Source organism: Vicia villosa, linkage group LG7 (genome assembly GCF_029867415.1).
Source record: "Vicia villosa cultivar HV-30 ecotype Madison, WI linkage group LG7, Vvil1.0, whole genome shotgun sequence".
Lineage (NCBI taxonomy): Eukaryota > Viridiplantae > Streptophyta > Magnoliopsida > Fabales > Fabaceae > Vicia > Vicia villosa.
In genome coordinates, this window is record NC_081186.1 from 113,840,630 (window position 1) to 113,856,154 (window position 15,525).

Consider the following 15,525-nt stretch of genomic DNA (forward strand, 5'->3'; position numbering starts at 1 on the left):
TTCTTGTGCTACTTTTGTCATCATAATCATCATCACCAATGACACAAAAAATAATCTTCACCTCTACAAGTTCATCTGCTCCAGCCTATGTATTTGAAGGTAAAGAGAACAAGTCAAAGGAAGGGAAGTGTGTGGCTACCATATGGTGACCTGATTACGAAGACTCTAATGCATGTTGGATTTAATTTAGAGATGGAATAGTTAATTGATAATCCCATCAAAATAGGGAAACACTTCCTAGGCCATATGTAAATTGAAGATAAAAAAAGGGTCCTGGTATAAAAAGGCTTCCAAGCAACTAATAAAGGTTCTCAACAACAACAAACACCAACTTAAAAGCAAGCATAAACATCAAATCTGGACAATTTACACTATGAGATTCCTCATATCCGCCAACTAAAGTTGTCATCAACACCATCTTCAACAACCAGTAAGCTCACACCAGAACCTTAAATCGAATAGATGCCAAAGTTGATTACTTGGCTCACAAGATTTATGACTCCGGGGCTTTTTGATGATAAGAATGATGATGATGACACTCAGTAGCCTTGTGATTGTTTTCTTATTGTTTGTTTCTTATCTGCTTTATTTGCCTATTTTTCTCAATGTTTTCCCATTATAACTCTTTCATTTATGAATGACTAATTATTGGATTAAATCCTTCATCTTTCATCTTCATTGCTTTATAATAAATATTGTCCCTTCTAATGTTTTGTTTGCTTCTAATTTTATAATATATGTGATATATTTGTTTGTGTTGTTTATTTATATGCATTTTGGATAATGCCATAATGGGAGAAATATACTCTTTGAGGGAGTAAAGTGTTGCTCTCTGAAATGTTTCTCATACAAGTATACATGTATGTTTGAAATGCAGCAAGTGATAAAAGTAAGAGTGTCGAACCCACAGGGAGTGAAATTGTTACTTAGATTGATTTTGCAAATAACTATCCTTTTAAATTAAGCATGAGTAGAGAGAGAAATAATAGTTGATTGTCACAAGCTCAACTTTCTCTTAAAACAGATCTAACACAGTGCAGGGTAAGAGTGAAAATATATCAAGAGTGAAAGAGTTAAGCTATGATCCATTAGTATTATGGAAGTAAGTATGGGTTTATGATGTGCTATGTCGTTCCAGGAAAGATTAAAGTGATCTTAAGGTGTATTTCTATAATATCAAAGTATGCATAAAAAGGACAAAGGAACAAATCTTTAAATCTCGCTTATAACCCTAACATGCATTTGTTTGTATTATGAATTCCTTAATAGTTTTAGTTCCTTATCTCTAAGGGAACTAAGTGAGTGAATATCTTTATCCTACTCATTTCAACCATGTTTATTATGAAATCTACTTGTTGTTAGATCTCTCACAACAACATGCTTTTATCTTTTTCTAAGTTGATCAATCAAAGAAACAGATTTATAAACAAGTTATCATATAATAAAACAAGGCATTCAACAACACACCATTCAACATAAAAATGACTTAATATTAACTTCAGATTGCTCAACTACAAAAGGTTTAGCTCATAATGAACTGAGTGAAAACTAAAAGCATGCTCTCAGAAGGAGCATCCTTAAACAATTAATGAAAAAAAAGATATAAACCCAGAGAGACTTGAAGACTCCTTGAGATGGATAATTAACAAGGGATGACTCCAATAACGTTAGAGCTCAACATGTGCTACAGGATTGGGTGAGAAAAAGAAAAATCTATATACTCTCCACTATCCTAACACTAGTATCTTTTGTATTTTCTCTTTGAATTGCTCATCCCCTTTTGAGCTAGGGTTTCTTGTGGTGTCTTGGATCAAGGGTCCAATATGAGGAAATCACATCAAGCTCATGTAATAATCAACGCCATCACCTCATTTCTTCTGCTTAGCCAACAAGGAATCAGGTACGAGAGAACATTGATAGGGGACAAGGTGTCTTGTGGCAAATTGCCAGAACAGGGTGCAAATGGCGCTGTAGACTGCGCAAAGTACTATTGTACTATATTTTGTCTTCTAGTACCTCTAAGCCTTATCCATTTGATTCAAACAAAATTTCTTCTAAACACAGCAAAGATTCTCTCCAATGCAACCATCCTTCCATGTTTTCCCTAGAAACCAACTAACTTCTCAATTATTCTTCCTTAGCTAAGTCAAGCTCCTTGCTTTAGTTTGTGCTCCCAATTACTAACCACAACAATCTTTCTTCAGCTCGATAAAATTAACCTTAAATTAAGCACAAACACATTAAAACAACAAAAGGGAGCACCTATTGTGCTCCAAGTAAATTACTATAAAATAACTAAAATAAAATAAAATAACAACTTAAAAATCAAATTAATTATTATAAGGAAAAGAGATTAAGGTATGTATTAACTCACAAACTGTGGGTTAACATAGAGTATACCCTATTTATCTATGAAAGGAGTTTTACCACTTCAAATATTTATACATCTTTTTTCTATTTTTCCACCTCCATGAGAAATGTATTGGCATCATCAAAAGGGGGAGAAAGTGGATTTAGGTGTTATGCAGATATAGCCATCAATTGGTTTTGACAAGAAAACCGATGAAAACTATCAAGCAACTCTTAAAGATGATAATTCCATAAGTCAAATGATTTTTTGGTGTTGATCTCTTTTCAAGAGTTCTTTATGAAAATTGTCAAAGGAGGAGTTGATATCAACTATCCAGTAATTCTCGATGATGGCGTATAATTAAGAAGATATCTCAAGTCTTATCAGTCAAATGATTTAAAATTTAGGATTAGTTAAGTTTTAAACTCTTTTACGAAGAGTTGCGCTCTTTCTTTTATTTCAATATCATAATATAACCCAACTGAAAATCAAGCTAAACCCAAGATGTAAACATAAAGTAACTAAAAATTTTCACACCATATCTTCACTTATAAATTTATTCTTTTATATAATCTTTGATTAAGCCATTCATAACTAATGTATTTTTTTTTTTTTTATCTTTAAAAATGAATGGATATGAAACAAAGACATATCAGTATCAAAAAGCACGTTGAAAAGAAAGATGACATAAAAGGAACAATTTAAAAGGGGACAAGACATATATATGTGAGAAGCAAAAGAAGAAATGAGATTTAGAAGATCCAAATCAAGAGTCAAAAGAAGTGGAAATTCACTTACCTTAGCATGTGAATGAGCATGCAATGCATGATAGGAATTGATAAGATCCAAAGACAGACAAGAATAAAACATCTTGTTCTTGCATTGGGTCCATTCAATTTCGTTTGTGTCTCTTCACCATTAGTCCCTTTGAATAATTCATAATATCATTATACGATTGTAAAGGAAAATTCCCCTTTAAATAAAGACAACTTATTTCTTTGTTTCAAAAGGGTTAGCTACTATAGATTCATCTACAAGTTTATTTTATTGGTTCATCCTTTTCACCCCACTTCAAGTTTCTTCACCTTGATGGACTCTTAACCAAGTCATGATGCATGCTGGTTGGTCAGGGTTTTCATCACCGACGCGCCATATTTGTCGTGTGTCTCTTCTACTAACCCTTAAGGACTTTTGATTCACTTTGTTCTCTTTACCAAACTCGTTTTGGGCTTTTTAGTGGACATGTCCCACCTTGTTTCATTTGGGTCCATTACTATTTGACAATTTCTTTATATACTTTCATACTTTCTTAACAATTCGCGGCGAAATTCCATAGATACTTCAGAAGTGCATCTCCGAATGCACCTTTTTTTTAGAAAAAAAATTGAGATTTCGAATGTACACATCTAAAAAATATCACTTTAAAAAAAATGTAAATTCGGAGATGCACTTCCGAAATAACTCAATTTTTGATTTTGTGATTTTCAGATATGCATATCCGAAAAAAAATTAATATTAATTAAAAAATTAAAATCAAAGTGAATTAGTTGTATTAATAGAATAATTAATTGTATTAATTAAAATATATAATTAAATGTATACTATTTTAATCAAAATATCTATTTAATATAATAAAGCAAAAGAAATATTAATTATTTTATAATATTATATATATATATATATATTAACATTTAATTGATCGATTAATTTACCAATGACATTTAGAATATTAATATTTTTTTTATTTTACAGTGTATTTTTTATTTTTGGTTGAATGTACGGTTTGATCATCTTTATTTTATATAGTTTGTGTTTTAATTTGTGTGTTAATATATATAGTAACATTTAATTGATCGATTAATTTATCAATGACATATTTGAAATATTAATATTCTTTTATTTTACGATGTATTTTTGGATTTTGGTTGAATGTACGGTTTATCATCTTTATTTTATTTAGTTTGTGTTTTAATTTGTGTGATTATATATATAGTAACATTTAATTGATCGATTAATTTACCAATGACATATTTGGAATATTAATATTCTTTTATTTTACGATGTATTTTTAGTTTTATTTTTGAATTTACGGTTTATCATCTTTATTTTTTTAGTTTATGTTTTAATTTGTGTGTTAATAAAATTTGATATGTAAAATTTAGAATATTGGAATATTTCGGATACGCATATCCGAATTTACCAATATCCCAAATTTTGGGAAGGGTTTTTTCGGAGATGCATCTCCGAAAAACATCTGACATTTTAAATCCAATGTTTAAATTGGAAAATAAGTGCTTTCGGAGATACATATCCGAAAACACCAAAAAATGAGTATTTTCGGAGATGCATTTCCAAATAAATTGAAAATGGGTGATTTCGGAAATACATCTCCGAAATAAAAGGGTATTTTGAGGTTTTTAGCAGGGGTCCTCACCCCATGGGGGTCTATAAAGAAATTGTCTTACTATTATTACATGGGAATTTCTTATTCCATCTCATACCTAAAAGAAATATCCTTTGTAATTCTTAAAATGTTCCTTTAAAATCGAAAGTATATTTTCAGTGCGCATCATTTTTTGTTAAAATTGATTGAAAATCGAAAGTATATTTCTGGTGCGCACCATTTTTTGTTAAAATTGATTGAAAATCGGAAGTATATTTGCAGTTTTAAACCGACAATATATTTCTGGTTTTAATGTTACCAATAGCAGAAACATTTTAGGCAGAGAAATATGTCATTTTTACCTTTAATATATTTACGGTTGTTTTGCACTAAATACAAATAACTATACAATTGAATATATATGTATATATATATATATATATATATATATATATATATATATATATATATATATATATATATTAGTACCAAATACTAAAATGTAATCCAAATACAATAACAAAAAATTACAATCAAATAACAAAAAAAAAATAACAAAACCTACTGGGTATGACGGACGATGAGTCGGTCTGTCAGCCTTGAGGCGTTCCGCCGCCGCCTCCTGTAAAACAGAGTCTCCGCCATGATGACATCTAGAACACCTCTAGCATCGGATCCATCAAGAAACAAACCTCTGTCAATACCATCTCGCGCAAGCTCCATGATACGACGACACATGGACAACACGTCAATCGCATGATCGGCCCTAGCCTGCTCCTCCTCTGGGATCTCCTGATGAACTAGCCTCGGCGGGTTCCTTGGAGCATCTTGTATCAGGTATGGATAGGACACCCGGAAAAGCCATATCATGTAACCGTACTCGTAGCTCCAGTCGTCTGGTGCTACAGTACTCCTCGACTCTTTAGGAACAAGATGATTCTCAAAATCATCAAACAAATCATCCATATCCCTCCGTCTCACCGTCGCAGTAAAAGATACAGCAGGATCCCGTGAAATAGTCTGGGTGAAACCGAAATGACGCATCACCCGCTCAGGCATATAAGCAATTATCTTGCGAATCCCACAAGCCAACCAAACCGTAAACAGCGACACCTTGTCAAATAGTATCGTCTCACAGTGGTCGACGTATGAAGAGAAATGTATGTCCTCATGCACCAACTGGTCAATGTACACCCGGAACGACTCTATCGACTGGTTCCCTCGGAATGGGTCGTATGCGCATGCATGCAGCTTATCTTCAATATAATTATTGGAGCAGAATAACGACAAGCAACAAAAGATTTGAAAGTATTTATCCGGGAATTTATCGTGTCCACATAGATGATTGTTATAATGCCAATCAACGGTTTTGATGTTTTCGAGCTTAGGTTTGAATGGATTAAAGTATGAAAATAAAAAAGTAAATATTAACACAAAAAGAATTCATTCTTCGGAACGAAAAGACTTATCAAGCACGCATCTAATCTACTTCTCACAAACTTAAACTCATCAACCAGTTACATTCAACCTACAATGCTCATCAATATCATTTACCATCGCCCACACCCTAAGTCATTTCTAACCCAAAGTAGAGATAACTACTATATCATCTCGGCGATGATCTCTCAACCTACTCAACTAACACAAAAGCATTAAGCTTCCACACCCATAAAGATTGTTAGCTCTAAATCTATCTCTAGAATCCAGAAGCTAACAGATAATCATCCTAGATAAGAATTCGAGCAGTATATGTCTATAGCAACCTAAAACCCCAACACAGAGCAAAAATCCAAGATAACAATTCACAAATATTTGTAAAGTAAGTTTTATATAACGCCATGGGAGACAAATATACATGAGTTAAAAGTAAATATACATACAAACCCAACTATATGAGAATATACAAAGAAGAAAAGAAATGAACCGGAAATCTCTCGGTTTGTCAGCTCTGATCAACGATCAGTCCACCTCCAATCATCCAAATGCAAGCTCCATAGTTGTTTTCTAACATAATTTAACCTAAAAATTAGATTTATGGAGTTTGGGTCAAAATTCCCCAAAAACCATAACCCTAAAATGTTACAAATGAATAACATATAAACAAAATCTGCACAGGCTCGCTAAGTGAAGTCATCTGGCTAAACGAACCTACTCTTATTCCAAAAATATCTAGTACAGTAAAAGAGATATCGCTTAACGAGATAACCACGCTAAGCGAGCTTATGAAGAATGCTCTGCCTCTGTTATTGAATCTCTAAGCGTGCTACAACTTGGCTTAGCGAGCTTCTGCAAAATTTTCTCCTTCTTGCTTCAAAACTGCGTATCTGAAGTCGTGCCTTTGACACTTTATTGCTCGAGGCTCCGATATGAATCAATATCTATAAAACAAAGGAAAACTATTAAACGGTACATAAACGAATCAAAACTTAAGTATACAAATATTTCCACTAAAGTTGGGATTTTTTTACAAAAACAAAAGAATAGAATCGATAAGTGTCATAAATATATACTCAAAATAACGATATTTTGCCACTTATAAATAAACCACCGTAAGTGACCAACCAGTGATGCAGGGGAAGTGTTGTAGGATCCATCCCTGAAATAAGAAAATTAAATAGTTAGTTTCCCGAATCAAAATAATTAATAAAGGCCACAAAGAAAAAGAAGTTATATCGTCATGAGTGACATGTTGTCGGTTATCTGCTTTGTGTTCCACTTAATCCCTTCATCTAACTTCGTGTGCAAGTATACCAGGCAAGAAGCCCCCCAGTTCCACTGGTGGATCGTCTCAAAATCAGCAAAAAACCAAAGGTACATGATATCAGTGTAAGTGGCACTAGTGTTCACAAAAATCTGTGTACCAACAAGATACAAAAGGTTTGCTCTCATAGCAAACCTCCTATGAATTGTAACCTGCTCGACATCACCATCAGCCTCTCGTGCATGCTGTATCTCATCCTCGAACATCTGATCCAAATAATTATAACTGACGTGACTACCTCGGGTTTTATTAATCTCTCCCAATGCACTCTCAAAGGTAACTCCTAACATCTCAACCAACAGATCCAACACCTCCTCTTTACCAATACTCTCATGATCCAAAAATCTCCCTCTGATCTGAAGATGCAGCAGACACGTGACGTCGTCGAGTGTGATCGTCATCTCACCATGTGGTATGTGAAACGACGACGTCTCATGGTGCCACCTCTCAAAGAAAGCGTTAATCATACCTTTGTTGACCATACTGTATCCACACTTTGCCAAATCTTTCAACCCTGAAAGCAGTAAAAGTTCCTCAAACCATGGCTTAACAGGTGGTATCAGTGTACTAATCGTTCGCCCATGGCTAATGACCTTGAGCGTATCACGTTCCTGCATAAATATGTACGACAAATTTAATCAATAAACCAAATTTCAAAATTAATAAAAAAATTCATAATTTAAAATGTAATAGAAATCAAAATTCAAAATTCATATCTGTCCTTCTTAGATACGTCTAGCGACATGGTCAGGGTAAAGAGAAAGAAGGGATAAATTAGACGGTCCACCTCCAAAAGATTGTGGCGTCGCAGGTGCAGACTCTGCAAGCTCAGGTGCAGCCTCATGAGCACGCTATGGTGGAGGTTGGGATGGGGGTTATGATGGAGGCTGGGATGAAGGCTGCGATTGAGGTTGTGATTGGGCCTTAGGTGTTGCTTGAGAGCCAGAGGTCTCTCCCGCCTCAAATGATGTCGGTGGAGAAGCGCGTCTGCGGGAGGACCGGGTGGAGAAGTAGTAGGACTAGCATCAGTAACACCAGAAGATGAAGATGTATGTGGTGCATCTGGTACAGCCTGTCCAGATACAGGAATAGGTTGGGTTGTCTGAATCCTTTCTCTTTGCACATAAGCATGTTGTGCAACCCTATGGTGTCTCAATCGAGATGCTCTGTAAGTCATTACTCCTGTAGAAGCACGAAAAAAATGTTAACTTCGGGATTTATGTTGAAAAGAAGTTGCAAAACAGACACAAACCAAAACCTGAAATGCACTTGTGGTTTCTGCTGCGATTTTAGAGATATATCAATGGCTCCCCTCCTCCACAAATGAACATAAAAAAATTGACATTGATCATGAAAAAGACATTTCCAATACCTTAGTAATGATTCCTAATGTTCAAAACAAACCACAAATTTCCAATTTTTGACCTAAAACACACATTTGAGTGGATTTTACATGAACTCTAAAAAGTTCAAGAACAACTTAATTATTTGACTATTGTTTCTTTTTGCAAATGTGGTTGATTTGGTGAAAATGAAATTGAGAGAGAGTGTTGTTTAGTTTGTTTTTGAAACTGTAATAGGAGGGGAAGAGGCAACGCGCCTTTTAGGTGTTCTATGAACCAGAAATATACTTACGGTTCCATACCGTAGGTATATTTCTGTTTAATTCTCAGCTATTCCACAGTTAATGTCTATTATTGTGTGAACTGGAAATATATTTCCGGTTTGGAGGGACATTTTTAAAATTTCGCGTGATGTGCTGCAAAAACATGGGATGGAATCAGAAATCCCCTTATTACATTTACATTACTCTCTTTTTGTGGCGTTTAGGTGAATTGTGATGGTATTTATAAACTAAGATGGGAAAAAAATATTGATTAAAAAAACTAATTGAGCCAAAATAAAGAAAAAGATTCAAACAGTTATCTTATCACCACCAATCTAAAAGATAACAACGAAGATCTAGAAAAATATATTTAAAATCAAAGAAAAAAAATGAAAAATGGTGAAACAAAAATCAAAACTCATAAAAACAAAATTACTTAAATACAAAAATTAGACATATCACATCTATTACACTCAAAATTCAACTTAATAAAAGAGAGAATATTATCATATCAAGTATACCAACGAGAGATAACACCTAAAGAGGTGAGACTATCAGCCCAACCATTGTCTACTTTCTCATAATGAAAGATTGGTGAATCTCTTATCCCATCTCTTGGGGGTTCTTAAGCACCATGTGCGATTCTAAAATTATCTCTCTATTTTCGAAACATAGAAGAACAATAGTCTAATGGCGGGCACGTATTTCCCTTGAGGTACAACGAATTCGATCTCGTGCCAAGCTGTTCTTGGAGGGAATGGGGTTTATGTTTCTTGAGAATATTGTGGAATTTTATGCTGAAAAGATTAACAATATAGGACTTTGTTACAAACTCCTTAGTGGTATCGCTATCTGCAGGCATATAACGCCCTGAGAATCACTAGGTTCAGATCCACCATTTGATTAGCAACAATGTTTGATTATTCTGGATGACTTCATTCTTAAGCACTTTGCCCCTCCAGATCTCATGCTTGAGAGACTGTGTACATCCCAAAAAATTGTAATGATTGAAATTAGAGTGTGGTTGAGTAACATGGTCTAATTATTAGTCTGGATGAATTAGCCCCCTCTAGGCCTTATGCTAGGGGGAATGTGTGCATCCCTAAAATTGGCGGTTAACCTCAAAGTTGGCGGGTTGGGTCATAACTGAGTCGGACATGACCCATTCCAAGTCTAGGCGTGACACAGACGTCCTCAAAGCCAAGATATCCATGACAAGTATATATGGGAATTTATCACACCAAGTTAGTGTGTCCAAACATGTCTCCTTAATGCAATAAAAATCAAATATTTGTTATTATGGATCTTAATTAGGATTTAAGCTAATATTTTGCAGGGATTTGTATCACAACACATAAAAAGAATCTACAAATTTAGTGTGACAAGATGTTGACATGGATGCCACGTGACATTTAGTCCATATTTTATAGTATTTATACAAATTTAATTTACAGCGGCGGATATTTCGTCACTAAATCTGTCGCTAACATGAACATCATATAGAAACCCAAAAGCCGTAGCTAATTTGTAACTAATTCGTAGCTAATCCCTAGCTAATTCAATCACATCATTCTTATAATGTAGACTTTGTTTTTTTTCATATTTTTTGGAAGAAATTTTGTCACATTATAAGGACCTCTCACAAAAATTTTAAATTTTTTTACTCGAGAAGAAAATATGAATTAAGCGCCGAATTTCCATGAATCTAAAACAAGGAAAACATTGACATATGATTGAATTTTAAGCTAATATTTTGCAGGGACTTGTATCGCAACACATAAAAAGAATCTACAAATTTTCATGGCAATTTGAATAAGTCTCAATTTATTTTAATTTTTTTTATCGAAACACATATAAATGTGTTTTTTTTCTTCAAGTGACGAAATGAGAAATTCAACCCAATTGATTGTTAAAAGGCTGACATACTTTAATTTTTTTTTACATTAATGTATCAAATTATAAGGATTTATTCCACAATTTTTTTTTTTTTTTGCATGAGGTGAATTAAGTAAGAATTTTTTAAGCACCAATTTTTCATGAAACGCAAACAATGCATCATTGAAATATGATTGAATTTTGAGCTAATCTTTTTCAAGAAATTAGATAATAACATAAAAATAATATGCAAATTTTCATAGCTTTTCAAATAAATTTCAATCTATTTTGATTTTTCGATGACATTAAATTAAATTTATGTCTGGAATATCCGTCACTATAAATTAAATTTATATAAATAATATAAAATAAAATACAAAATGCCACATGACCTTGATGTCAGCATTTCTATCATGCTAATATTGCCACGTGTCAGTGTCATACCAACTCCGTTAATAAGAGAGACCAAAAATATGAATGTAAAATTAATAAAAAGAACCGTTCTTTACCTGAAAATATTAGAGAAATTAAAATTAAAAATAACTAAATATTTATGAGGATGAATAACATATTTTAAATAAATAAAAAAACAACAAATCAAGAAAGCGAAAACACCCTCATCAAACACATGCTCTTTAATCCTTGATATTCTACTCTTCCATTATATAAAGAAAAAGCTCTACCTTGTTTAAGAATAGATGTATGGTATTGTTATATAATTTTTCTTCCCAACTAGTATAATATTTTTCAATACCAACACCCATATGAAGACGGAAAGAGTAGTTAAAATTATTTCCGACCAAATCCAAAAGAAAGCATTTATATACTCCAAACCGAACCTTCTCTTTCATTTCCCTCACTTCTCAAACACAAACACTTTCTCTCTCCACCACCTTCTCTCTCTCTAAACACTCATTTCCGTTTCACTTATAATTTCAACTCCATACTTTCCGATGGGCTTCCCAGTAGGTTACGCCGAAGTATTCTTCCCAAACCTACTACTCCACACTCTAACCCTCCTCGGCCTCCTCCGCAACCTCGTCTTCCACCTCTTTCACTTCCTCGGCCTCTCCGAATTCCTCGAAACCGACGTTATCTGGCCCCACACCAACGTAGAAACCTCTCTCACGCATGAACCTACCAAACCCCCCTCCGTCTCAGCATCCCTAATCAGAGACCTCTTACCGGAGACAAAGTACGGCGACCTCGCCGGAGTCGAAGAAGGCTGTTCCTGCGCGGTTTGTCTGTTGGAATTCTCTACGGAAGAAGAGATCCGGTGTTTGAGAAACTGTAGACATATATTTCATAGAAACTGCGTGGACCGTTGGATTGATCTCGATCAGAAAAGTTGTCCTCTTTGTAGAAGAGCTTTTGTGCCTGATGAGATGATGGAGGATTATAATCAACGGCTTTGGGAGGCTTCTGGTGTTACTGAGTTGTATAGTTATGCAGACTACACTTCTTCTTTTTAACTTTTTTTGTTAGGTTTATTGAATTATGAAGACGAAAATATAAAATGTATATAAGTAATAAAAAAAAGAAAAGAAAGAAAGAAAAAGCAAATTTTGCACGACCTCATAGTACAGTGTTACTTTTTTTTTTTTTGATAATGATGTTGCTGTTGGATGATGTTCATCCATATATCCCCACCAGCAGTGTGTTGTCTATTACTAAATTATTTGTGCAGGTTAATAATAATTAGCAGAGCATTTATTAATGGTAACAATAGCTAATCCATGGTTGCTTTAGATTTTAGTTTTGTACTTAAATATATAACTTTGATCCTTCTCTTCTTTATCTTTTATATATATATTAAATTTGGATTCCTTATAAAAAAAATTCGGATTTTGGTCACTTGATTCATTTTTTTTTTTGTCTTCTTAAACTCCCATTTTAGGAATTTTTTTTGCTGAAGTTTAAAATTGTCAATAGAGTGTTATCATTATTTATTTATATATTTATTTATTTATTATTCATGTTTAATATATTTATATGCTAATTTCTATAAAAAAAAATAGTTTAAAATAAAAATTGAAATTCTGTCACGTGCAATACACGGTTAAGAATGATGTTCCAACATCAACACAATATCAAGACGAATGTTATGACATTATTTGCTGATAGATAACACTATTACCAAAATAGAAACTATGCAGAGTTAAATTGCAGAAGGTAAAAAAATACAATTAATTATTAATCTAGTTCGGTGCAACGTCACCTACTCTAGGGGCTACCAAGTCATGAAGAAAATTAACTATGATAATATTAGTTCAAAGCCTAAACAATCTTAATTTACAACTTCTTGCCTAATCACTGCCTCTTAATATGAGATTCCCCCTCACTTCCTACCAATCACCTCGATGATAAAAACAGTCACAAACCAGTGACAATAACAGAAGAATACACTTCCAATAAACAATACTTAGTTTTGCTTAAAAGCTTTAACTAAGAACAATACTCAACTCTTTGCTTAAAAGCTCGTGAGTGAGAACAATGAATAATACTCAACTCTTTCCTTAAAAGCTCACGAGTGAGAACAATACTCATCTGAATGCTTCCAAAATATATATGATGCATGAATGCTACACAAATAAATGCAATATTCGTCTTAACCTCTAACTCCAACACTCGTCACCAATTCCTCTCAAACCTAAGACTCAGCATTAATACTCAATGCCATAAAAGGCCACATCAATGGTTCCACTGAACTGAAATATCCCAACATAAAACTCTATATTTTTCTTCTTCATGAGGCAATCATCATAAATTCAACATAATAGTTAAAAAATATATAATTACTCATCAATACTCATCTCATCATCAACATCAACATCTCCTCTCATAAGGTATTCATCAACTCAATCAATCACAACAATTAAAAGTTCTTTCATCATCATTAACCATCACATAACATTACACAATAAGTAAAATGTTAAATTCATATCCTCAAGTACACATTTAGTCTCTTAGGACTTTACCATGATGTACTCCTACGTGTCAGTTTTCCAACGTTTCAAATCACGCCTCAATCAGAATCGCAGAACTCAAGTTATGGCAAAAACAGAGGAACCACTAGATTGTCTCGAGGAACCAATCAATTGTTTTGAACATTCTGTCTAACATTTTTCACTCGAAGTTGGAAACCAATCAATTGTAGTAGGGGACCAGTCGGCTGCCACACCTGGAATTTTCCCAAAAATCTCACTTCTAAAATCATCTTCTTCAACCTTTAACCATCTCAAACCATATTCAATTATATTCTAACATGCCCAAATATTTCACACCATAAATTTAACATCACATATAACATTTAACACATCATACTACACATATTAATCATTTATTTCATCAATTAAACAACAAATTCATCATCAAATTCATCAAATCAAAACATATCAACATAAACACGTCATTCGGGATAAATCACTTCCAAACTTAAAAGGATAGTCGAGAATTTACCTTAGAAAATTGGTTTCTTATGCATTAACTCTATTATTTAAGATAACTGAGAGCTACTTTAGCAGCCAAACAATATCCATTCATTCCTATATTATATAATAGGAAAATGTTAGAATATTCAGTAGGATGGAAGTTAAGTCTTAGAAGCTATTTGAACAAGTTGATCGAATTAGTTATTATAGTTTTCTTTCAATGAATTATATTTTTGTTTAATTTACAAGACAAATGTTTTTAAGCACGAGTTATAGAACCTAGCCGCCTCTATTTATTATTTAACTATCTCTTCATTCATCATCATTTATTAATTAAGAGCTTTTCGAGCACGAAGTATTCAATCAATGAATTGGCCGTCAATGTTGCATTAAAAAATAAAAAATATTAAAACATTTTGATTCTGATATTTTTATATATTTTTAATTTTATGCTATTAATTTGAATTAGTTTATAAATTTGTTATTTTAGATTTTAATAATGTTGTTATTTATGTCTCTAATTTAATAAACTAATTTTTAATAATAACTATGCACACTAGAGCATGACATCTCACATCTAAAAACATGATAAAAATTTCGATCTGGTTAAAACAGTTCAGTTGATAGCTATGTAGGTATATCAAATGAAAGAGCACTAATTTGAACTTACGAACTCTATTTGTTTACCATGAAAATGATGAATTTAAGTTCTTGTAACTTTAAGTTGGATATTGATACTTTAACGCAAATTCTTTTAAATTTATTTTATTTTAAAATATATAAAATAAAAATAATGTGACATCCCATAGGTCAGGATCATATCCTAGAAAAAAATTAACTAGTCTATCTTTTCAATATTTTAAATTTTCCCCATCAAACACATGAGGTCTTAAATAACCATTGTTGTTTAATTCATTTGCCATAGTGTTTTCCTTTTGGATTTTTTCTGACACGATGAAGTGTTTGCACCCAGAATCAAGCGCTCTGATGCCAATTGAAGGTTATGAAAACACTTAGAAAGGGGGGTTTGAATAAGTGGTTTCTTTTTGCAATATAAAAATGACACCGTATTTTTATCCTGGTTCGTTATAACCTAACTACTCGAGTCCACCCGCCAAG

At 33.0% G+C, this 15,525-nt stretch overlaps 2 protein-coding genes across 2 annotated transcripts; one reads left to right on the forward strand and one right to left on the reverse strand.

Moving 5' to 3' along the window:
• Positions 1–7,400: 7,400 nt before the first annotated feature.
• Positions 7,401–8,671, reverse strand: LOC131620013 (protein MAIN-LIKE 1-like). Its single transcript, XM_058891040.1, has 2 exons — positions 8,438–8,671; positions 7,401–8,105 (listed from the first exon to the last, which is right to left on the reverse strand). Exons 1-2 carry the CDS (start codon positions 8,669–8,671, stop codon positions 7,401–7,403), a joined length of 939 nt encoding a protein of 312 aa, XP_058747023.1.
• Positions 8,672–11,669: 2,998 nt separating this feature from the next.
• LOC131618325 (brassinosteroid-responsive RING protein 1-like) lies at positions 11,670–12,712 on the forward strand. The gene has a single exon (XM_058889570.1). It carries the CDS (start codon positions 11,929–11,931, stop codon positions 12,445–12,447), a length of 519 nt encoding a protein of 172 aa, XP_058745553.1. The 5' UTR covers positions 11,670–11,928; the 3' UTR covers positions 12,448–12,712.
• Positions 12,713–15,525: the final 2,813 nt, after the last annotated feature.